General features: G+C 44.1%; 1 protein-coding gene across 3 annotated transcripts in view; it reads left to right on the top strand.

Moving 5' to 3' along the window:
• The window catches only part of CHD6 (chromodomain helicase DNA binding protein 6), a 2,211,516-nt gene that overhangs the window by 209,184 nt on the left and 1,977,163 nt on the right, over positions 1–25,169 (top strand). For all 3 annotated transcript variants that reach the window (XM_044090190.1, XM_044090189.1, XM_044090188.1), the window contains one exon: positions 19,196–19,674. In XM_044090190.1, the coding sequence (XP_043946125.1) occupies positions 19,202–19,674 (473 nt within the window). In that variant the 5' untranslated portion in view covers positions 19,196–19,201. The remainder of the gene's footprint in view (positions 1–19,195; positions 19,675–25,169) is intronic.

The following is a 25,169-nucleotide window of genomic DNA, read 5'->3' as shown; positions in this document are numbered from 1 at the left end:
ACCTGCTGCTGCTTACACCTACAGGCTCGTGTTTTATTATTACCTTCTGCCTCTTTGGGTGCCTGTTGTGGTTTTATTGGTATCAGTGGTGCTTGTTCACCAAAAAGCTGAAATGTTTGTAAGTAATGGTTCCCTGTGTGAGGGCATCCTCTAGAAAGAATAGTTGATCTTTGTGTTTCACTGTTGCAGTCATCACACTTGGGTTATCCTACCAGGGGTAGCCCTCCGTTGGCCCAAATACCAGAGGCATAGTATTTCTGCATTGGTTGCTGTTACTCCAGGACTAATGTCAGGTCGTCAGTGGTATAAAAACAGGCAGCCGATGCCAGTACATCAGTCTTCCTTGCCGAGGAGCCCGAAGCAGAAACAGTTCACATGAGTGCCGGTCGGCTGCTGCCTGAGTTTTCGTTTCCAAAATTGAAGTCGAAGTCTTCTAAAGTGAAGTACCCCATTGGGGATCATTTTTTCTTGCTCTAACCGATGTCAGAAAAAGTTAACAATTCTCTCGCCAGTAGAAAGCAAATACCACACCGAGATTTCCATTCTTACTGCGTCGCCTGTTTAGGCCCAGACCATGACGTTCCTCGCTGTCGGTTTTGTGCTTTATTCAGTGCCAGAACTATATGTCGTCAGGCCCTTGTCATAGCTAAATACTTTCGCTCTCGATCTCCGTTTTCCAAAATAGCTTCGGTAAGCCATCTGACTACCGATCTTTCAAAAAAACGTAAGGATAAAGACAGAGACAGACCGCACAGGTCCAAAACTCCCGATGACTCTTCCGTTAAGCTAGTCACCAGTTTGCCGTTATTCAGTGAGGTGATTTTGCAGCCCCTGATGCCCGCTTCTGTGGATTCGCAGGCCGCTACCGAGACCCGTCCGGACTCTTCTTTGACTACGGATCCTGCAAATGGGTCCGGAGCCGGTGAGCAGGCACCTGCTTCCGAGGAAGTTCTTTGCACTACCGATATTCGACACAAACAGACGACTTCTTTCGCGTCTTCAGTTCTTTCTAAAACTACCAAGTTTCTAAGGCCCAGCGTACGATCTGCACCTAAAACAAACGATGACCCAAGCTCAAGCACCTGCTTCCATGCCTCAGTCTCAAATGCTTAAAATGATGGAAGACCTTATCATACTGATTAGGGGAAGCCAGCCTGCCCCTTCTTAAAGAAAAAGAGACTTGCCCCCAGCAGCGTTATCTGACCAGCAGTCCAACGACTCTAAGGTTTCTAATATGAAGACATGCCCTTGTCTGCTTATGAGGATTCAGATACAGAGGAATCCATTCCTTCTGCCTCTCCTCCAGAGGATTTTTCTTTTGGTGAAACCCTACATACTTTGAGAGAGAGCATTTCCATTGGGAATGCCAGGATTATCCTCAGTCCAAAAACAGACTCTGGGAAGTTTTAGATTTACCACAGCACAGACCCTTAGCTATTCATCCTGTTCTGGATGTTGTGGATGATGTTTTCATGGAATCCAGTTTAACTCCTGATACTCTTACCACCTGCTCCCAGGAAACCTGACCGGTATTACAGAGTCTCTAACTCACACAAATTTCTTTTCAAAAATCCTACTGCTGACCCAGAGGTCATCTCTCAAGGACCTAAAGGAATAAAAGCAACCACAGCTAAGAATCCCACCCCTTCAGACAGGGATTCCCGAGCTTTAGACAGATGGGGTAAAAAAGTATACACCTCTGCAACTCTTGCCATTAGAGCATTAAATTGTCAGTTGCACATGTTGAAATACCAGCAACATACAATGGAACTTCTTAAACAAAAATTATCTACCTTTCCAGCTTGTGCAGAAAATAAAAAATTACAGGAGCTTATACATTTTGCAAGTCAAGTTACTAAGCATACCCTGCAATGTGGGTTTGACGCTGTAGAAGCATCCTGCAGGGCAGCAGTCACAGGTTCTGTACTTAGAAGGCATGCTTGGCTTAAGGAACAGACCTTGCCATACCATGTCAAATCAAAATTATTGGAAACACCACTGAACAGAGACAACTTTTTGGCACCACCAAGGCAGAAGAGGCTTTAAAAAAGATTGAAGAAAAAGCTAAATCTATGCAGACAGTTAAAGACTTTTTGCAAGTCCAGCCTCTGAGATTCAGTAGGCATTGCCCCTCAAAACACTGGTCCTTTCCAGCCCTCTGAAGGCCGGTTCACACTAGACCTAGGGGATCCAGACCCCCCCAGACAGCAGTCCCAGAGAATGCAGAGATCTAAGCAATGGAGTACCCCCACTTCTAAAACAGGGAGTGCTAAGCCATCTCCTTATGGCAAGAATTCACAATGACTTTTCTTCTCCACCCCTTACCTCTGTCCACCTGCTTGTGCCCCTAGGAGGAAAACTTGCCTTCCATGCAAAGAAAAGGGGCCTCCATCACTAACGATCGATGGGTCCTCAGCATAGTATCTCAGGGGTACAAATTTTATTTCCACATGCTGCCAACCCCAAAAGGGTTCCCAGACCTTCCTCCAAACCAGTAGGCGGAGGCACAGAACCAAGTTCAGTCCCTGCTCTCCATAAGGGCAATTCAGCCTGTTCATGCAGAACAGATAGGCCAAGGTTTCTATTCCAGACTTTTCCTGTTACCCAGAAAAGAGGGCACTTGGCGCCCAATCCTAGATCTATCAATTCTAAACACCTTCCTGGTGATACCAAAATTTAAAATGCTCACCTTCCAGCAGCTTCTCCCTATGCTATCCAAAGATGCTTGGTTAGCCACCCTGGACCTAACAGAGGCCTATCTGCACATCCCAGTCAGGGACTCTTGCAGGAAATATCTACGTTTCAGGGCAGGATCTAAAAATGTCTGGCTCCAGCCATCGCTTTTTGCAGACAAAGAAATATTCAAATTTACCCCTACTTGGACGACTGCCTGATTCAGACAGACAGTCAGGAAAAGCTGTTTTAGCACCTGACCTTTGTAAAGGACCTATTGTCCTCACTAGGGTACACCATAAACGAAAAGAAATCCAAACTAGTCCCCAGTCAGAAAATTGTATTCCTGGGAGCAAGCTTGGACACAGCATCCCAGATGGCATTCCTTACTCCAGAAAAACAAGCCTATCTGACAGGCTACTTGTCTCAACTAGCCACCAGAACCCAGTTGTCTGCAAGGAAAATCCTGCAAGCTCTAGGGTTCATGGCTTCCTGCATTCTACTCATTCCATATGCCAGACTGCATATGAGGAAACTTCAGTGGTACTTAAAAAGCCTTTGGTGTCAACATTCTCAGGACCTGGAAACTATTATACCTATGATACCATATCCAAGGAAAGATTTTCTTTGGTGGGCAGCAGCATGCAGCCACAACAAGGGACTTCCCTTTTCACAACCCCACGCCGCCCAGACCCTAACCACAGACGCATCAGACTGTCTGGGGTACGCACCTGGACAGCAGGTGCATCCAGGGCCACTGGAGCCCAAATCAACTACATCTGCACATCAACCAAAAAGAGATGCTAGTTGTTCAGCATGCTCTGGCAGCTTTCAGACCCCTACTCGCTCCGGGGCCTCTACTAATAGCAGACAACACCACAGTGATGTGGTACATCAACAAACAGGGAGGAACTCACTCTTATCCACTCTGCAGGCTAGCCATGACCCTTTGACACACTGCTTCAGCCATGTTAATTCACCTGCTAGCACAATTCCTGCAAGGCAACCAAATCTCTCTGGCAGACAATTTAAGCAGAATTCTCCTAGACCCACGATTGGCAATTAAACCACAACACCTTCAGCTTCGTAACCCAGAAATGGGGTACCCTGAAGGTGGACCTATTTGCCTTCCACAACAACCACCAACTCAGCAAATTCTGCACCAGGGAACCTCACAGCAAGGCCTGGAAAGTGGATGCCCTATCCTTCCAATGGGTAAACCTCTTGATCTATGCATTTCCCCCTCTACCTCTTTTTACAAGGGTATTACTCAAAATAGGAGAGGAAAAACCAAGAGCAATCCTGATTGCCCCAGACTGGCCACATCAATACTGGTGCCTACTACTGCGCAGTCTGTCAACGTTGCCTCCATGGCACCTCCCTCATATTCCAACACTCCTGTCCCAGCAGAAGGGGTAATTCTTGCATCCACAATTGCAGACCCTGAACCTGGCAGCCTGGCTTATTCCTTGACCTCTCCTCCAGTTGCCAGCCTAAGCAAGCAAGTCCTGGACGTTATACGTGAAGCCAGACATCCCAGCACTAGAAAATCCTGTGCTGTCAAGTGGAAAAGGTATTGCTCCTGGATCCAGGCTAAAGGAGCTGAACTAGCACAGCCCTCCTTGCCTCTCATCCTGGATTACCTAGCAGACCTGCTACACAGAGGCCTATCCTTCTTTTCTATTCAAATTCATGCCTCTGCCATCTCTGCTCATTACAGCACAGAGCCACCTCTCTTTTCACACCCTCTCATCAAGCAGTTCCTTAGAGGGGCTAACAACTTAAGGCCGCCCAGAAGAGCCCCTAACCCTGCTTGGAACCTTAACTTTGTGTTGGAAAAACTCACGCTACCCCCCTTTGAGCCTGCAGCTTCAGCAGAGTTAAAATTCCTCTCTTGGAAAACAGCCTTGCTTTTGGCCATCACTTCAGCTAGAAGAGTGTCTGAGCTACAAGCACTCATGGCTGTGGAACCCTCATCATTTTTCATGCTGACAGGGTCTCCCTCAGGACTAACCCAACTTTCATGCCTAAAGTGATGTCCAGTGTGGCTCTCAACCAATCTATTAATTTGCCCACCTTTTTCCCTAAGCCTCAAAATAAGGGGGAAAGGGTCCTGCACCCTTTATATCTGCACAGACCGCTCAGATTCTACCTGGATAGGACTAAGCCCATTAGGAAAACTGACCAGTTACTAGTCAGCTTTGCAGCAGGGGCAGAGGGCAAGGCCATTTCAAAATAACCCATTTCCAAATGGATAGCACACTGTATCCATTTCTGTTACAAACACCATGGGAAACCACCCCCACAGGGGGGTCAGAACACATTCCACTAAGGCAACCTCCACCTCTGCAGCTTTTCTCGGAGGGGTCCCTCCCAGGGACATTCTGGAGGCTGCAACGTGGAGTTCTGTTTATACCTTCACTAAGCATTACAACATGTCTATCTTTTCCAAATCCAAGGCAGGCTTTGAAACCACAGTCCTGCAGGGCATACTAGCCAACCCCCAGTCTTCTTGACTGCCTCCACCGTTTACTTCAGCTTTGGGACTCAACCCAAGTGTGATGACTGCAACAGTGAAACATGAAATACATAGTACAGATGTCCTTCAAGAATGCAACTGCAGTCATAACATATGGGTTGTCCTGCCTCAGGCAGGCCCCTCTCGGCGCAGTTCAAAGTCTGGGTCCGGCGACTGATGCTGATGTATCTCCGGTCCGAGGCGTCAGAGTGGCTGGAACATAATAAGCAGCCGCCGCCATTCTCCAGTCTTTCTTTCTTGCCGGTGGCGTGCGAAGCGCAGAAAGCAAGTGCGTCGTGTCCTCGGTCAGTATTCTTATTCTTCGATTGTCAAAATCATCAAAAAGCTAAGTACCCTTTGGGAACCCTTTACCAATGCTCAGCCAAGAAAAGACTGATTGTCTTGTTGTTAATAAATAAACTTTCTGATAAACAAATACCTCATTTCTTACTCCTCGCACACTCTTTATGCTTCAGAACCTCACATGGCGTTGTGGCCTGTAGCCCAAGTGTTACTTCAAACAAGCGCACTCTCTCGAAGTAGCTGATTTTTTTCGCTGAAAATTTGCTTATACAATGCCGTTGCTGAAAACAATGCCGCGACAATGCGAACATACCCAGGCTCCCAAAAGCGAAAAGACGGGACCGCCCCCCCTCGACCCATCCCGCCCGACTCCGCTCACCAACCTACACAGGTGCAAAACCTAACACCCGAAGACCCGTACCGCTCGAACCGAAGACACGCGTACGGCGCGAGGATTGATTTACCGGACTCTCGATTTATTGATTTTCCTCGGATACGAAACCGATGCCGAGACGGATGCGCCTCTGTGGTCACTCGGGCGTGGGCACTGTACCTCCTATAGAGCTGTCTGTGGGACTAGGGCCTCCTGTAGCCCATAGCACACTAAGGGGCAGCCTGCAAAACCAAGCACAAGCAAGCTCAGCTGACACAAATCTAAACTATGGCCTCAGGGCCCTCCAGAGGAGCTAGAGCTTCATAGGCTATGATTAGAGGTTCATAGCCTCCTTCTGATCCTAGGCCCCAGGTTGAACCTCCTGACCCCTCCCCTTCAGAGGAAGAGCACTCTGACTCCCATGAGGACTTCGCCTGAGGATCTCTCTCCCTCGCCTCCCCTGACTTCGATGGCAGGATTCCATCCTTCTATCCCATGAGGAGGGAATATTTGCCCTGGGGAAGTTCTGCATACCCTGAGGAACTGGGGAAAGTTATTTTGGGCCAGGAATATTTCCATTCCAGAACATTTCAAGTGGCAACCCTTAAATATTCTGATCAGGCGCTAATTCTCCCAGCCTCCTCCTTAAGCTTTCTGGCACAGGCATATTCTGACTCTAGTGTTGCCTACGTTTCTTCCTCCTGCTCCAGCCTCATTCGACACCTATTACAGGGTCCCAAACACATTCCCCTCTATCCCAAGCATACATTCCCTCCATTCTTCTCAGACCCATATAAGGTGTTTCAGCTTCCCAGGGAAGCTAATGCCCTCCAGATCTGAAGCTAGGTCATTAACTTCCACAGGTAAAAGGTTTACCTCAGAACTTTTACTGTAGGAAGGGTTACTTTCCTTTAGGTTGCAATATTAGGATTTCCTGTTAGAAGATTTTGCCTAACATTGGCCTACACTGATCCTTTAGAATATAAGTCTTTGCAGGAAGCTGTTGGGCACTCCTGACAAGTAAGCACATTCAATCCTTTTGCAGGGGAGATGCCTGGAAGCTTCAGGTAGTGCAGCGTATGACTCTGTAGTAATCATAGTAGGTATGCATGGCTAAAGAATCAACACAGGAAGGATCATGTAAGAGATTCTGCGGATGACAAAATGGAAAAGAACAAGCTTTTGGGCTAAAGATCAACAACCCCCAAGATCATGTCCAAAGAAAAAACAGCAATGCACCTTTAGAGCGAAAAAAAGATTCAAAGTGGTATCTTGAATTCAGTGCAAAAATCCAAAAAACTGGTGAAAATCATCCAGGGCAAATTTCAAAGGGGTAAAACAGACCAGAGTTCAGGATAGAGAGGTCCTCACAAAACTGGTCCTGGCATAATGCAAAAAATTTCCAGTGACGGGTTTCAGACTTTTGCGGGGACAGGGTCAATGACTCTCCTTACAGACATACCAGGGGAACAAATAAGAAACAACCTTGAGTTACTCTGTTTACAGACGAAGACAATTAGATTCGTGAACGATAGGCCTGGGGAACATGGGTTTCTTCCCAGGGTTCCAGAATTCATACCTTTACAAGAAACAAGGCATGCACAACAAATACCAAAACCAGAGGGCCAAAGCTCAAAATGGGCTATCTAGTTCCAACTCCTTTTCGGATAGAAAAATTCTTGGCATGTCACACAACAAGAAGGGAGAGACCATGACCACAGGCGCCTCAGACCTTGGATGGGGGCACATGGGAACAGGTGTGTGACAAGAGGATGGTCTCCAAAGGAAGCACTTCATATCAGCATAAAAAAAAATGGCAGTGGCAGTATGCATGACCGAGGCCTTTACTTCAGCAAGGCCATTTACTGAAATGCAGGACACAACCACTTTGTGATGTGGTATATAAACAAACAGGGGGGGGGCACCCATTCTCTTGCCCCTTTTTTGAAATCATCATTGGGAAAAAAAAAAAACTGAACCCTAACATTTTCATATTTACACAATGTGTTTGTTTCCAAGACCAAGGCCAATGTGACAGCCTAAGCAGGAGCAGGAAAGATCAAAGCAGAGAGACCCAGGGGGATCCTAATAGCCCGACTGCCAAAAGACACACTGGTATCTACTACTACGCATATCCATCTTTTTCCTAGAGCTGCCTCCCCCCAGCTAAGCTATGGTATTCTCTATATATTATGCACTGACTTGTTGCATTCTTGAAGGATACATAGAGTTTTGTACCTACCATATGTACTCCAGCCGCTCTGACGTCAGGAGAAATGCGACATCAGCGGGCGCCGGATTGTGTACACTTACCATAAATGTAGATGTTCGAGTGTATTCACTGTTGCAGTCCTGGTTTCCTACCCTCCATATCCCTTGTCTCTCTTCCTCACTCATTGCAGTGCTGTTTGGTATTTACTTTCTGCTGGTTGTGTTATTCCACCATAACCTAGCTCCCTATTTGGGGGCTCCTAACATTTGGGGCAAGAAAAACTGATGTAATGGCGTTGGCTGCCTGTTTTTATACCACTGACGACCTGATGTCAGTCCTGGAGCTACAGCAACCGACGCAGATATACTAAGCCTCTGGTATTCGGACGACTGAGGGCTACCCCTGGCAGGATAACCCAAGTGTGATGACTGCAACAGTGAATACACTCTAACATCTACATTTGTGGTAAGAGTACACAACTGTACTATTTTCTTATAAGCATATTAATCTCATTTTTGGATATGGATATGTTTTTTTTCCATCGTCTTGTAACATGTCGAATATTTTATCCACATAATCTATTTGGTTAAATTTTAACTATTCCACCACCTTTTCAGGTTAAAGAAGCACTATTTTAATAAGCTATGGATACACTGACTTGTGACTAATGAAGCTTTAGGTTTCACAGTCAGGTTTCACAATCAGTTGTGCCTAGATCAAAAATTCTTTGAGTGATTTCTGAAATAGTTTCTGCAGTTATATAGTGAGTTCTGCAGATTTCTATTCTTTCCTCCTACTTTTGATAATATGCTTTCTTTCCCTAGCAGAAACCATTCTCTGATTTTCTTTGTGTGCATCATTGTTGCAGTCATACAGGAACTTGGCTGCAGATGAGGTGCGACATCCAGCCTGACTTCTAGAACTTTGTATACTTCCCAGAGATTTTGCTGCATTTCTTGTGTAAGGGGGTGATGGCAGACCACACTACCTTTATTCCTTTCTTGGTGCAGTACAGTAACTGTCTCTGTACTTTTTGAAAGCATTGTTCGGTTTGGTCTGAAACAATCTCGAACTAGGTAGATAAGTGTCTTTTTGGGGATTTTTTTTTCTTTATTAGTCTTGTATTGTCATTTTTGAGTAAATTGGTTGTTGCATTTTAGGAAGGTGGTAACAGATGTCATTAGGCCATCATGGGTAAGCCTTTCTCACATAAAGTGAGTATGTGTATGTGTAATACCAGAATATCCAGAAAGACTTTAGTTCCTGGTGTGTTTTTTGCATGCAGTTTCTCTATAGTATGTCATCTAGTGCTATTTGTGCTAGTATTAGGAAGAAAATCTATGAGATGATGGCAGCAGGTTCTTCCAGCTTAACTTGTCAAGTAGGAACTAGAGTCCACTGCCCGCTAGGCCATCTTACGTCATAAATCCCAGCAGTCATCCACTTTGGGCATCACTCATAACAATAAGATGTTTATGGAGGAACTGGATGACCACAGGAACAGTAAGTGGGAGACTAGGAGAGTTGTGATCATTCTTTCCAGTTCCTGTAGGCTCAAAGATGTCGACTTTGCAGAGGTGATTACTCACCCCTGGTGCCCTTTTATTACTGAGGCTGTTGCTCTCTCACTCTGGAGGCTGCTCTGTCTTCAGTTATGAGCATAATTTCCCAGGCTGAAAGTGCTTTAGCTGTGATTGGACATTGGATCCCAGGTGTCTGGCTTGGACACCCCTTTTGTTTTCACACTGGAGGAGGGAGATATCCCTATCATATTAGAGAGAGCACCAGAAATTGCACTGTTACGATTTGGGATACTTGGTTGCAAGTCCTAGCCCTTGAGACAGCACCTCCTCCGACCATATGGGGGAGAACCAGGTGTTTGAGGGTCAGATAACCACCTTCTTGCATTCTTTGCCACCATCTGATAGCCAGATGCAGTATGACATAAGAGTCTTTATGCCTGGCTTCCACCAGCGCTGCCCGTCAAGCCTGGCTGAGCCTGACCCAGGATTTTTTCCACCGTCTACCAACACTTGCACTCCAACTTACTGCAGCCATCCACCTCTATTTGGCCCTTACCTAGAAAAGGAAGAAGCAGCTATTTCCTGATCGAGAGTGTCCAATTCACTTATAGGTGTTGTATTTCCTTCCATATGGGTTACTGCAAGACTGTTATGACACACCCTGTGTTCTGGTTCTGCTTCAGAAAGTAGGTCATTTGAATCGAGACTGTGTTTAATGATTGTCCAGTAGAAATTAAAAGGTAGGGATGTCTCTAATGTTCAAGTAAAACACATTGCGCTTTTGGGCTTGGGAGTCCCAAAGCTATAGATATTCCTTTACTTTGAAGGCTGTTGAGGATGCCTTTAATACTGATTCACTAGAACTAGACTCCCAGCCCCATTAGTCCCAAGAAGACTAACCATTTTTACAGTTTCTGGGATCCCATTGGCAAGTCCAGCAGTGTTGTCCCCGAGTAGTGTTGCAGGATGGGAATGATCAAAATGGGGTTCACAAACGTGTGGTTAGCAGTAATGAACTTGATAAAGCATCCAGACAAATTTTGAGGGATGAAAACTAAGAGTTAGAAATGAATGGTTCCTCACTATGATACTGCAGTGAATAAACGGCTTATAAACAGTGTCTACATCTAGTGTTATCTTCTCCCCTGTACTCAGCTCTCATTAGGCAAGTCATTGAATATAATGCCTCTTTGGCATTAATCTGTCCAGACACCTGCAACAACTGGAAAGCCCACAGAGATACCACAGTTTAGTAAAAGGATACAAGGCCTAAACAACATGTCCTATATGGACTGAGTCAAAGCCCTGTCACTATGCTCAGTATCCTACAGACTGACCTCTGTTTGACATACAAGGCATCCTCTGACCCAGTTCTGATGGATTTATTGCACATCAGCAAGTCAGATGACATCAGAAGTACTTGGTCTAAGGATCTAAACCTCTTCTGCAGCATCAATGTAATAGTTTGGAGAGACAGGTATATTTCTGAGGATACCACTGCTCTGCAGCAGTCTCCCCCATCCACATAAAGCAAAACGTATCTCTGGCCATATTCAAGCAACTTGAATCTATGGATGGGAAGCAGAAAATGTACCCCAAGACTGCCCAGTGTACTGCTGTAGACAGAGGCGGCTCCTAAATGCTTTTTCCCATGCATGGGTCCCCTCAAATTATCTGTGGTATGATCCAGTGTAATACATAATTATCGACTCTGGGATAGGTAAGACCAGTCTCTAACGAAATGGGTCAAGTTAATTTGAGCACAAAAATGGAAACTGGCTAGGGCTAGAATGGCTGTCAAGGCCATCTAGCCCAGGACTTGCCTATGAACCTATAAACTTGATGTCAGATTAACCTGAATTGGTTTAAGGCAGTTTGCCCCTGCTGTGCTGTGGTTAAATCAATTTAAATTCATTATGCAAAAAAATATATTTTTAAATAGATACTGTTGATGCAATATGTAGGCATTGCCTCTTACACCTCCGTACTTAAAATGTTTTTGCACTCTTTGTCCCTCACTGTCTTCTGATTGTCACCTCATCCATAGACAGTCATCCCATTCATTTCGTATCACTGGGGAGAAGATCGCCCAGGAGGTGTCAACATTTAGATAGCCATCAGGGGCGGTCTCAAGTTTTTCTGCCTTAATTCCCCTGGTCTTGCCTTACACACGCACACACAGACACACACACGTTGCAAGGTGAAGGGGGTGATGGACTTTCACATGGAAGACATCTCCTCACTTCCACAAGGGACACTGCATCCAAGCAGCCCTGCACCTCCCTGTGTGGCATGAGCAGTAGTTTCCTTTTCACTTGGGAAGTGATGACAGCCAATATGGCCCTGAATGCATGTAAACCTCTTCTCCACGAGAGAGGAGAGGAGCAGGTGATTCCCCCATCACTACTGTCCACCCCTGGCTCTTCTAGTGCCAGGGCTGCTGATTTAATGCAGATCACCTGGGTTGTAGACAGGACTACATCACACTGCCCCATGAAGACAGGGAGCCCCCTTAAACTTTAATGTTATAAATTCCATGGCAACACAACTGTAAGGTAAGGCGAAACACCATGCAAGGGTGAATAAAATAGTTGCACAACTGCAGTCTCACATTATAGCTAATAGTAGTTAAAGCAGTTCTTTGCCAAATGTAATCTCCCTGACGTAGTTCTCTGAAGTGAACTTAGCCATTTGCTCTTACACCTGTGCTTCCATTCTTAAAAACTATGTTCTTTCATTCTTATAAACAGTGATATGATTAAGTGGACATCTCAGAGGAGTTATATTGTGGAGTTGATTAATTAATTATTTTTTAATTTGTGCTGTGCACAGCTCTCCCCCGCCCCCATGACACACATTTAGTGACATCAGTGAGGTATTTAACATTGAATCGTTAGATAGATCTTCTTAGTATTTTAGAGAGGGGGACTATTTTACAGAATCTGCTAGGCCTTTTGCAGGAAATACAATAATATGAGGAAAAATGCTGCCGCTTATGAAACTGGACTTCTATTATACTCCAGGGTTTTGGCACAACAGTGCTAAACTCATAAGTGATGAAGGGTTTCACAGAAACTGTCAAGTTTTGTAAAATATCTTATTGCTATACAAAATGTCATCTCTGTAAGGACCATCAATTTTGCATCTCTTTATTTTACATAATTTTGACTTCTTGTCTCTGATTTCTGAGATTTGCTTTCAGATTCTGCCAGCGTGCCCCCCCCCCCCCCCCCATACTGCAGTTATGAAAATTCCTCAAAATGTTGAATTATTATGGGACCTAATGAATCTGCCATTCATCATGGGGCCTAATGAGTCTGCCAAATAAAAGGATGAACTGCGAGTTCCCAGTGAAAATGCAGGTTTCAGATTTAGTGGGGAAGCACTAGCCTGGGTGGATTGTTTCATTTTAAAAAGCAGCCTAAATGTTGCCCACAGACTTGTTTCCCAGCTATATGAAGGTTTTGTTTCAGCCAGCAATGAAACATTTTCCTTAACTTTCTAGTGCAGTGACCATAACACTGTTTAATAAACAGCTGTTACAAAGGTGGCAGGCTTTGTCAGATTTGTTAAAGGTAACCACTTCTTTTGAGATTTCTAGTTGAACCTAATCTGTTTTCATTGCTGTACAGTATAATTTATTGCTGAGGCCACCCAATTAGCTGGATAGATGCTTTGAAAAGACATTTGAATAGAAAATAGTGCTGTCTGCAGCTAGTGCTGTGACCCGTTTCAGGGTTATATTAATAAACCACTAATGTGTTATAAATTGTTCTCTTGTCTTCTGATACTGAACAGTTTTCAAATTAACTAAAAGGAGCGTTTTACTGCCTGTCACAGCGTTTCACATATGTGTGATTGTGGTAGCTATGAGCTGCAGATTTGAATTATTGCTTAAAGGTTTGTAATGTCATTATAGAAAAATGATTGTTACTGTTAATTAACCGCACAGTTACAGCAGGGTTGCTGTCAGCCTTAACAAATCTGCATGATAGTTAAGTGAGTGCAGAATGCTAGTGAATCTTCCCATACAGAGCTCATGATTTTGTGGAAGTTTTAGTGTCCCTGCATTTTAAACACTTCATATTTTCCCTATTAATTTTTTTTCCTGCGTTGTTTAACGTACTTATTCATGGTAGATTTCTCAGAATGGTGACCCAAAATCTCCGTTAGCTAATTATGAGACTTCAAGTGGGACATGCTAAGCTGTCCTAATTTAAGTCCCTTCCCTCTTGATATCTAGAAGTCATTCCCACTCCCAAGAAATGGAATGTTATCCCATTTGTTCCATTTCATGGGGAATGGGGCTTGGGGACATTTTATTTTTTGAGGCCTGGGGTTTGATTTGCGTATCCATATCCCGTATCACATAGTTGAAGTGACAAAACTTCGACTATGTAAATATCGAACTCAAAAGTTCGAAAAATGAAAACTCCAAACACTCAGAACAGCAAATTTTTTTCCCCAGGGAAAAAAAATCGCTGTTCTGGTATAAAATGCGGAAACACACAAACACTACATACTGTTTAGCCCCCCACACCCCCCTACTTAAATATACCAACTCCGAGATCGCACCACAGTGGAGGAAATAGCAAAGCTGCGGAAACGGCCCACCAAATTCTTTCCCTGGGAAAGGATTCGATGTTCCGTAGCTTCGTTATTTTTAGACTTCGAGCTTCCCAGTTCTAATTTTCGGCGTTCAGACATTTGTGTGTTCGGACTTATGATATACACCCCCCGATTCTTAGTGAGTATGCTGTATGAGGTCCCATCAGTGGGCTGTTTTCCCAAAACCCAGAACCCAGCATTCACTCCCCCAAGAGGGAGAGGATCAGTCTGGACAGAACTGCTTTCCTGTCTTCCTCCCTTTGTCTTTGTCCACAATTTAGACTTGTATTGGAGCTGGACAGGCCACCCCATGATAACTGTCAAGCTTATAAAATTTGTCACTGTTGTATGTAAAGGTTGTAATGGACGAAGTGCACTGCAGTAAGATTTCTTAATAAATGTAAATTTGGAACATTGGAGTGACAGATGCAGAAATAGCAATCAGAGTAAAATATACTGTTTGAAACGAAGGCTAGTGCAGGTGAATTGAGAGGTTATGATCTGCAAGGATCAGCAAAGATGGGATGGTTAACTGACTAGTACCTCACCAAGAAGATCACTGGCCTCAAACAGATGCCCTGTGCAGCTCGACTGAAGAAACTCCAGCTGTACTCGGTTGCATATCGCCTACTCAGAGGTGATCTCTGCGTGACATGCAAGGCCATGTCCAACCCAGAATTGATGGACATGCTCCACCTAAAGAAAACCATATCCCCTCGAGCCACACGCTCTAGGGATCTAAACCTCACCATAACAATAAATAGGACGTGCTGGAGGGATAGATTCCTGTCCCCAAGACTTCCCATGCTTTGAAACAAGATTCCAGTCTACATTAGGCAGAGCTCCTCACTAACACTCTTCAAGAGAAACCTTGACGAGTGGGTAGGAAACAGAAAGTTTACCCCACGGATCACTTCAGTGACTCTGCTGGACAGAGGCACAGGGAAATAATCTAAGGGGGCAGTGAAAGCCAACACATTCTGGCTAGGCTTATAAATGCCTTCGGGCAGATAGCCTAGTACCTACCTATGAACCTATGAGAACAGAAAGGGAGGTAGTACATTATACTTGCAGAATAGAGTAATTGAATTGGGAAAGTAGATTACTCCTTAGAGTTTAAAGGTGTGATGATCCTAGGAGTGAAATGAAGGGGGCTTTTGTGGTATAGAGGGATGAAGTCCTGACTGAGACCCAGGTCTGACTGTCAGCCATATGTGGAGAAGCTGACATGGTTAGGAAGGAGAAGAATGAGGTAAATTCAGCTCACCTCTTGTGGAGAGGAAGTGGAGAGACATGTTTGAGAGAATTTTTGGCTCCCACAGATGACTGTCAGTATTCCACAGGTCATCTCCTCATTCACTAGGTCCACCAGGACTCACCTTATAATCCCACCCAGCCAAACCCACCCATGTCTAGGGCTAGAAATTAAATTGAGGATCCTGGTGCAATGTCATATTTTTGCAGAGAATGTTTTTGCACCCCCCCCCCCCACACACACACACACACACTCCTGTGACATCCTTGGAACAGGTGTGCGATGGGGCACAAAAGTGTATCATTTTGCCTTTGTGGCAACTCGGCCACTGCCTTCACCTTGCATAGACAATGCATGGCTTGAATGTCCCCAGACTCCTGTAGGGATTAAACATGAAGTGCACCCTCCTTCATTCTCCATGCCAGTGCCTCAGACACACACGCTGCTAATCAAACCTGGGTCATCCTGCCATAGTTGGGGCTTTATTTCTCTGTGCCATGGCACTAGCTGCAACATGTTTGGAAGTTAATAGTAAATAGTTGGAACTACAAGAGAATCTCCATACTTTGAACAGCCTTCTAATATTGTATGATGTACCAATTTATTTGTGGTAAATGTGTAACCAGTGTGTTAATATCCTTCCTTCCTTCCATCCATCCTCAACTCCTTTTTCCCATTTGCACATTGGGTCAAAATGTATATATTTATATAGCTGATACTGACACAAGTCTGCAAAGCCTTTTATCTTCCTGCTGTTAACCCCTTGTTTGAAAGGTGTATAAGAATAGAAATGATTATTTTGTATTACCATTGTCTTGCTGTTTGTTGCTTCTTGTAAAATGGCCTCCGAGTAGTTAAGAAATTTATAGTTTGTTGGGGTAATAGCTTATGAGACATTTTAGTCCTGTCCTCATCTTGCCTTTCTTCCGTGCTTCCTGTTAAAAACACCTTTTTCAGAACTTTTGGAAGGGGAGAGTCCAGAACTGAGGAATACAAATATGTAGATTTTGAACTGGCAGTGGTGGGGATGCAGCAAAATACCCAGAACCTCTCTGACATGCTGCATGACAGGTGGCATAGCTAGAGGAGTATGTACAACTTTATTTTCTGGTAAATTAGATGCCGATGTTGATGTGAAGTATGGTGCTGGCTGGAACCGAAGTAGAAGTGATTGTGGAGCTGGCATTGAGCCTAATGGTAATAGCTGGCTTGATGCAGAGATGGCTAGAGCAGAGGACATTTGGGGCAGGCATGCCGAGATTGACATTGATGCCAAAAGCATGTGCTGACATTGGTACTGAGGTCCTGGGTCAAACTTCAGCACATGAAGCAGTATCAGTAATGTACAAAAAAGTATAGTACTGTTGCCACCATTTAAGTTGTAGGCATCAGTGTAGGCTCCATGAGCGACTGTGTATGGCTTTGTTTGTGACATTGTATGGGTTGGGACCAGCACCAAGTACAACAGGGAGCTGACAAAAGCCTTTGCTTTAGGGGGAATGCTAGGGATTCTTTGTGTCAGGCATGGTGAGATGAGGAAGGGGCACCCAGTATTTTCACTTGAATCCTCAAGATTGCAACTGCCAGCATTCTGTAAACCTATATTGGGCAAGACTGGGATAGAGATAGCTAATAGGGTTGAAGGCTTTGAACTTATCACTGAAATGTCCCTGTCAGATCCAGAGTTTGATAAATCAGCATTACTTTGTGATTTGGAAGTTTAAGAAAGAGGAGAAAATACTGACTCCGCTACCTTAACTACCACATTTTTAAGTGGAATTCTCCAAAGCTTTTGGATTGAATTCAAGAACTGGAGAGGAAAATAGCAAATGAGAGGTCCTGTTGCTTTTTGTTTCTTTTTAGCAGATGGGAAACTTGCAGTTCGTGAGGCATAGAAAGTAGACCTTTAGGATGAAGGGATTTGTGCTAATCTACCCAAGCATTTTTGTGTAAATGGCATTTGATAGAAAACTAGTGACGGAAGACCACTTTTGGCTAACATAAAAGAAGGCTTTTTAAGGAGAGGCATCCTCCAAGCACTCTCATTTAATGGGAGACCTTCACACCCCCCCAACTTTATGTATACAAAGTCTGAGGTTGCACAACAGTAGGAAAAAGTGCAACTTCAACAATCACTCAAACTCATTATGGCTTCCGTATTCAATCTAATGGATAGAATCTGATTGTCAGATTAACAGGTTCCCAGCTGGAAAAAGGTGAAATGTGTGGTCCTGAGGAGGCTGGCAACAGTGAACCCTCTTTGGCTGCTAAGTACTGTTTGTATAAATGTAACTTTAACTGGTTATTCCTATTCTTAATGGGTGAAGAATTGTGAATGTGTAACTGAATTCAGTTCAAGAAAACCCATAGTCTATCCTGGGAATAGGCTTCCCTCCCACAAGCACCGGACCGGCCTCCATTTTCCCTTTGGGAGCACTTTTCTCCTCCTCCTCCCTGGGGAGCTCCTCTGAGCTCTGTTATTGCTGTCTTCTGAGACAATTGTTTCTTTATGCCAGGGTTATTGATGTGAATGTATCATGACAGACCAGGCTCAAACTCGAATTCCAGTAGTTAAAGCATTGTACTTCTTCTTAGTGACATCCTTGTTGCAAGCCTGAGCCAAACCCCCTTTTCACACACCACCACAATTGGAAACCTGACAGTGGCTGCTCATTCCCATCCTTCCCGGCAGCTCCTACAAGTGCCTAGACTGCTCTTCAAACTTGGATCACCTGAAGTGCAGTCGGGGCTTTATCCCTCTGCCGTAGACCGCAGCACTGACTGATGTACCCACTGTTTTCTGTTCTCTCTTTATGTGATGTTGCTTATATCAACTCTGCTGTCTAATTTACTTTTGTTCATTTGGTGCTTAATTTTAAGTACAGTGGCTTTGGCTTTCAGGGCTGCCATGCAGGGAGTTCAGTTTGTCTTTAGATTTTGTAGTACTTTGTGTAGAAATCATCTTATGGTTTTCTTTCATTTGTCACATTTACATGATGTGATCTTTAATAACAGTAGTGTATTCGTGGCCTTTTGTTTCCTCATTGCTGGCTTAGTTGTTTTGAGTCTGAATCTTCCTTTTCTTGTATGAAGAATATAGTATCTTCTACTTGCTGCCACTTTTTTTTCTGAAGCAGTATGTGGGTTTGTCTGTTTGCTACTTCCTTTTGTTTTTGATTGTGCTGTTGACATAGATGCATAGGCTTTAATGGCAGGTAAAAGGAGATACTTCACTACCTTATTTTGTTCATATGTATAGCAATGAATAAGTTGCCGAGTTGTTTTTTTTTCTTTCTTTCAATCCCAATGACCTTGGCTGATTACATCCACCATTTGTCCTTTTTGACCCACAAGTTCCCTTAGGGTTGAGAGTTGTGAAATTGACTGCTACATTCACACTGGGGGGGGGGGGGGGTAAACACAATTTATGCCTTAACTTCTATTTTGCTTGCTCTATAAGAGTGAATATGTGGGCACTTGATCATAGGCATGTAGCAAGTCTTTTTGCCAGTACATGCTTTCCCTAGAAGCAGTGTACATATGTGTTATGCATTTTAATCTCATTTACAGTAGTACTGTATTATTAGAAATGAAATTACATGAAATGAGTATTGTAATTGATAGGACCAGTTTCATATTCTGGAGAATTGTTAACCTGCACTAAACTACAGTACAAGTATTATGGTTATTAATTTCTGACAGTTAACTTTTTTTTTATTTTTCTCCTTAGATTTCAATGCACAGGAGTTACAGTCTGACAACAGAACCTCCTGATGAGAGAGTGCAGTCACTGTATAACACTAAAAAGGATCAGCAAAGTTTGCCTCATCGAACAGGTGTTTCAGATGTTTCTGGTCAGTTTGTGACTTTAAAAGATCATGCCCCAAGGGAGCCAAATGCTGTGATTCCAAAAGGTTGGGTGACTATTAATGGTATAGACAACAGTGCCAGTGGGGGAACAACTGTCAAGAAAAAATGCAAGAAAAGGGATGTTGGGGCTTTTAATAATTTTGAAAAGGGAACAAGGGAAAAGGAAATAAAACCAAAGAGAAAAAGAGAAGAAGCAAAAGAGGCTCTACAGGAGAGGGAGCCTAAAAAGTTGAAATCACTTAAGGGACCCAAGAAACCCAGAAAACCCAGGGAAGCAAAGCTGACAAAGGAGAAGACCAGTGTGGATTCAGTGACAAAAATCAAGGGCAAAAAGACCAGGTTAGTTTTCAGTATTCATTTGTTAGTTATATATGGTGGATTCTCTATGTTAACTTGTTAGTAGCTCATGGAGAGGCAGTCTGTATACTTGGTTTGTGCAGTCTTAGGTTTTAACTTTTAATTTTCATTAATGTTTTTAATTAACAACAAAGTATTAAGTCAATGTACATGGGTTATGGTTCGTTTATCTTTATGTATCACAGTGATGTAGAACACACACGCAGCCTGAGTGAGTAAATGCATGTGTATTAGTCTAGCCTGCTACATTTTAACAGTTTGTTGTACTGTGGCTCCTTAAGGTTAAATTTAACTGTTTATTCTTTTGTCTAAATTCATTGCGTGTTCTAATTGCCACTGTGACTGGCAACATGTGGCTTTTTATGTGTTTGGATGTTAAGCAATGGCAGTTGCTATGGGTGGTTTAAGTGTAGGTAGGAGCTTTCACAATGTTAGAAAGTAACAGTTTTTTTTAGAAAAAAATTAAACTCCACGCCTGACTGAGGAGAGTTACATAATTAATTCTAAAACTGTCTCTATTTTAAATTAATTGAATTTGTTGTTTTCTTTTGTAAAATGTGGACATTGTTTAACACAAACCAATTCTGCACTCACTCAATGTTAGAAGTAATTGATATTTAGGAAATGAGGTTTGGGGTGTACTGCAATACTTCCAGCAAACATGCTGGTTGAGTAGTGAATTTTGCAGGTCAAAAATACAGCCTTTAACAATTCTTCAGTTTTACTCTGTCCACTGGCGTACAGTGGTAACTGTGGATCTAACTAACACATCTGTGCATCTCTGTTGTCAACTTGGACTGGCAGATGTCCTTCAAGGATGCATCTGCAGTCATAACAAATGGGTTGTCCTGTCGTCAGGCAGCCCTTCGGTCGGCCGGATTCCAAAGTCTGGGTCTGGCCTCGGCTGGTGTCGCACTTCACCCGACGTCATCTCTGCTGGTCTTTGGGTATAAAGGCATCAGCCGACGCCATTTTCCTCAGTCTTTCTTGCCGCGTGGCGCCCGAAGCAGAAGCTGTTCGCAAGTGCCGGTCGGTCAGATCCAGAGATTACTACTACCGAATACTACTTCGAAGACTTCTAAAAGCTAAGTACCCCGTTGGGGACTCTTTCTTGCCTCAGCCGATGTCAGAAAAAGTAAATAACTGTTTAACTTGTGGGAAACAAATACCTCATAAAGATTTCCACTCTTACTGCTTACCTTGTTTAGGCCCAGACCACGACGTAGCAGCCTGCTTAGCCTGTGCTTCCTTCAACCGACGAACGCTTAGACGTCGGTCGGAGTTTGCTGAACAGTTTTTCGGCTCAGATTTTGCGTACATTATGCCGTCGGATCCTCCGACTACTCAAATTGTTAAAAAACGCAAAGAAAAAGACCGACACTCGCGGTCCGCGGTTTCGGCCGAAACCACGGTTAAGCAAACCGCGAGTGTCTCGGTTTCCGCAGAAACCGAGCAAACGGGTCAATCTTCAGCCGAATCCATGACTACTACCGAGGCTCCTGCTACCCTAGTTGAATCGGCCTCTGAAGTTTTGCCTACTAATGTGGTTCCTAGTGAATTATCAGACACCATCCCTTTGGATGTCTCTACCCCAGCACGTGGTGCTGCTAGGCCTCCTGCAGCCATGTCTATTAAGGCCTTTGCCAGGGCTAAAGCAGCCAAAACTGCTAAATCAGTGCCTGTTAAGCCCCCCTCACACAAGCCCAGTTCCAGTTCACAAATGCTTACTCTGGCAGAGGATCTCATCTCTTTAATTAGGGGATCCCAATCTCACCCAGGCAGGGCCTCTCAGCCTCCAGAAAAGAGACCTAGAGTAGAGCCCCCCGAGCCAGTGCCCTCTGATGATTCTTCGGATGACTCAGACATTACAGAACATCCAGAGGCTCCTTTTTCTACTTATGAAGATTCCGATGCTGAAGAATCTATTCCATCTGCCTCTCCACCAGAGGAATTTTCCTTTGGGGAAACCTTACATGCCATGAGAGAACAATTCCAATGGCAGGGACAAGATTTCTCAGATTCAAGAAAAAGGCTTAGGACCTTTCTACACTTACCACAGCATAGGCCCTTAGCTATACCTCCTGTTCTGCCTGTTGTGGATGATGCATTTAATGATGTTTGCACTGCTCCTGATACTTTACCTCCAGCCCCTGCCAAACCAGATATGTTTTACAGGGTACCAGACACTCATCACCACCTATACAAGGCCCCACTTGCAGATCCTGAGACTATCTCCCAGGGGCCTATGGCAGTAGCTTCAACCTCAGCAAAAAACCCTCTCCCTTCTGAAAGGGAATCCAGGTCCTTAGAGAGATGGGGGAAAAAAGTTTACACCTCTGCTACTCTCTCAGCTAGAGCTTTGAACTGTCAGTTTCATATGATCCAATACCAAGAGTTTATGCTTGATCAGTTAACTAAAAAACTGTCCTCTGATGACTCCTTAGATAAGAAATATGTTTTAGAAATGGTGAATAACATTCAGCAGGTTAGTAACCATTCTTTAAAATGTGGCTATGATGCACCGGAGGCTTCATTTAGATCAGCCATGACTGGCACAGTTATAAGAAGGCATGCATGGTTGAAAGAACAGGTCTTGCCGGATCATGTTAAAGCAAAGCTGTTAGATGCTCCTATGGATAAGGCCAGTCTATTTGGTACTCCTGCTCAGCAAGTAATGAAGAAAATGGAAGAGAAGGCAAAATCTGTACAAACAGTTAAGGATTTCTTACAGGTTCAGCCCCAAGGTTTAGCAGGAACTGGCCTTCCAAAATTGGTCCTTTCCAGACTCCTCAAAATCTCAGAGAGGCAGGAATAGACGTTCCAGAGGCAGAAATCAATCCAGAGGAGGTGCCTACAGAGGACGCCAGTGGCAAGGCAATAACCAACGAGGCACAGACACAACCACTGCCACTGCAACAGGACAATCACAGTGACTTGGCTCTGACACCGCCTACCAGGAACAAACAGCAGCACCTTTAGGCGGAAAGTTAGCCTTATTCTCAAAAAATTGGCACTATATCACAAAAGACAAGTGGATTTTGCAAACCATAGACCAAGGCTACAGGTTTCACTTCCACACCTTACCAGTAAAAAGAGGAATGCCAAACCTACCTCCAAATCAAAAAACAGAAGCTCTAAAGCAGATAGCTCAATTAACAAAGATGAGAGCTGTGGAAAGAGTACCACTAACAGAACAGGGCAAAGGATTCTACTCCAGACTTTTCCTAGTACCAAGAAAAGAGAAAAGTTGGAGACCTATTCTCGACCTGTCCGTCTTAAACACATTCATCATTGTCCCAAAATTCAAAATGCTGACCCTACAGCAACTTCTTCCCATGCTGGGCAAGGAGTGTTGGCTGGTAACTCTAGATCTCAAGGAGGCATACCTACACGTCCCCATACGACCAAATTGCAGAAGATACCTCAGATTTCTTGCAGGATCAGAGCATTATCAATTCTCAGCATTGCCCTTTGGCTTATCTACTGCGCCCAGAGTATTCACAAAATGCCTGGCATCAGTAATCGCTCATTGCAGGCTACAGGGAATCCAAATTTATCCATACCTGGACGACTGCCTGATACAAGCAGACAACAAAAGCAAGCTGACAAAAGACTTACAAAGAGTCATTTGCTTACTACAAGCCCTGGGATACACAGTCAATTTAAAAAAGTCAAGACTGATACCATCCCAAACAAGAACATTCCTGGGTGCGGAATTGGACACAGTAAAACAGATGGCATTCCTAACTGCAGAAAAACAAGAACAACTCCGTCTTTACTTCTTGGCATTAACAAAGCAGAACAAACTAACAGCAAGAAAAGTACTGCAGGCCTTGGGCTTCATGGCATCATGCATAATCCTGGTCCCCATGCCAGACTGCATATGAGAAAGCTACAGTGGTACCTAAAGAATTTATGGTCTCAACACAGGCACAGCTTAGAAACCGAAATCCCACTAATCCCATGCCTGAAACAAGAGTTCCTATGGTGGGCTCAAGCATGCCAGTCAAACCCAGGCTTGCCCTTCCACAACTTTCAAACAAGTCAAACCATCACAACGGACGCCTCAGACCTAGGCTGGGGGGCACACATGTTGGACAAATGCATACAAGGATTATGGACTCCAGACCAGCTGCACCTGCACATAAATCAAAAAGAAATGCTGGCAGTAAAACTAGCAATCCAGAATTTCAGACCTTTCCTCAAGGAAGGCCATTTAATAAGGACAGACAACACCACAGTCATGTGGTACATCAACAAACAGGGAGGCACTCATTCATACCCCCTATGCAGAATGACTCTGGACCTTTGGAATATGGCTCTGAGCTACAACATCCAGTTACAGGCAATATTTGTACCGGGAAAAGAAAACACCCTAGCAGACATGTTAAGCAGAACTACCTTGGATGCTCACGAATGGATGCTACACCCGGACATCTTCAAGGCCATCACAAAGAAATGGGGAATGCCACAAATAGACCTATTTGCATCCCCACTCAATCACCAGCTCAAGAAATTCTGCACAAGGACATACCACCCACTTGCATGGAAGGTGGACTCTCTATCCTTCAGTTGGAAAGGCCTGACAGCATATGCATTTCCACCTCTTCCTTTGATGCACAAGGTACTACTGAAAATCAAAGAGGAACGTCCAAGGATAATTCTTACAGCTCCGAATTGGCCAAGACAACACTGGTATCCATTGCTGAGGAGCATGTCTCGGGGGAGAATGTGGACACTACCCCTGATGCCTTTGATGTTAACTCAGAATAACTACAACATCATGCATCCAAACCTAAAAACTCTGCAACTGACTGGCTGGAACATCACATAACAGCAACTAACCCAGACTTATCCCAAAGGGTTAAAGACATTATCCTTGAAGCCCACAGACCTTCAACAAGAAGGAACTATGCAGGAAAATGGAAAAGGTTTGTCATTTGGAGTACTGAAAGAGGAAAAGATGTGTCGAAGATAGATATTGCTAACATCCTGGAGTACTTGGCAGAGCTTCTCCATACAGGCCTGTCCTATTCCTCCATCAAGATACATGCATCAGCTATTTCTGCAGAATATAGCTTCGATCCCCCTGTCTTCTCACATCCTCTACTCAGGCAGTTCCTCAGAGGAATCAAGAATGTAAAACCTCCTAGGAAACCACCATTACCAGCATGGGACCTGAACTTTGTGCTAGAAAAATTGACACTCCCCCCATTTGAACCAGCAGCAACTGCAGACCTTCAACACCTATCATGGAAAACTGCTTTCCTACTGGCAATTACTTCAGCAAGGAGGGTTTCGGAACTACAAGCCTTAATGGCAGTACAACCCTTCCTAATCTTCCATCAAGATAGAGTGTCCATGAGAACTAATCCTACATTTATGCCTAAGGTGGTATCCAGAGTGTCTCTAAACCAGGCAATCCACCTACCTACCTTCTTTCCCAATGCACAGAACAGGGGGGAAAGACTGCTGCA

The sequence above is a fragment of the Protopterus annectens genome, chromosome 12.part0 (assembly GCF_019279795.1).
Source record: "Protopterus annectens isolate FY-2018-M chromosome 12.part0, PAN1.0, whole genome shotgun sequence".
NCBI lineage: Eukaryota > Metazoa > Chordata > Ceratodontiformes > Protopteridae > Protopterus > Protopterus annectens.
The sequence above is the reverse complement of the archived record's forward strand: the minus strand, read 5'-3'. Positions and strand labels throughout refer to the sequence as shown.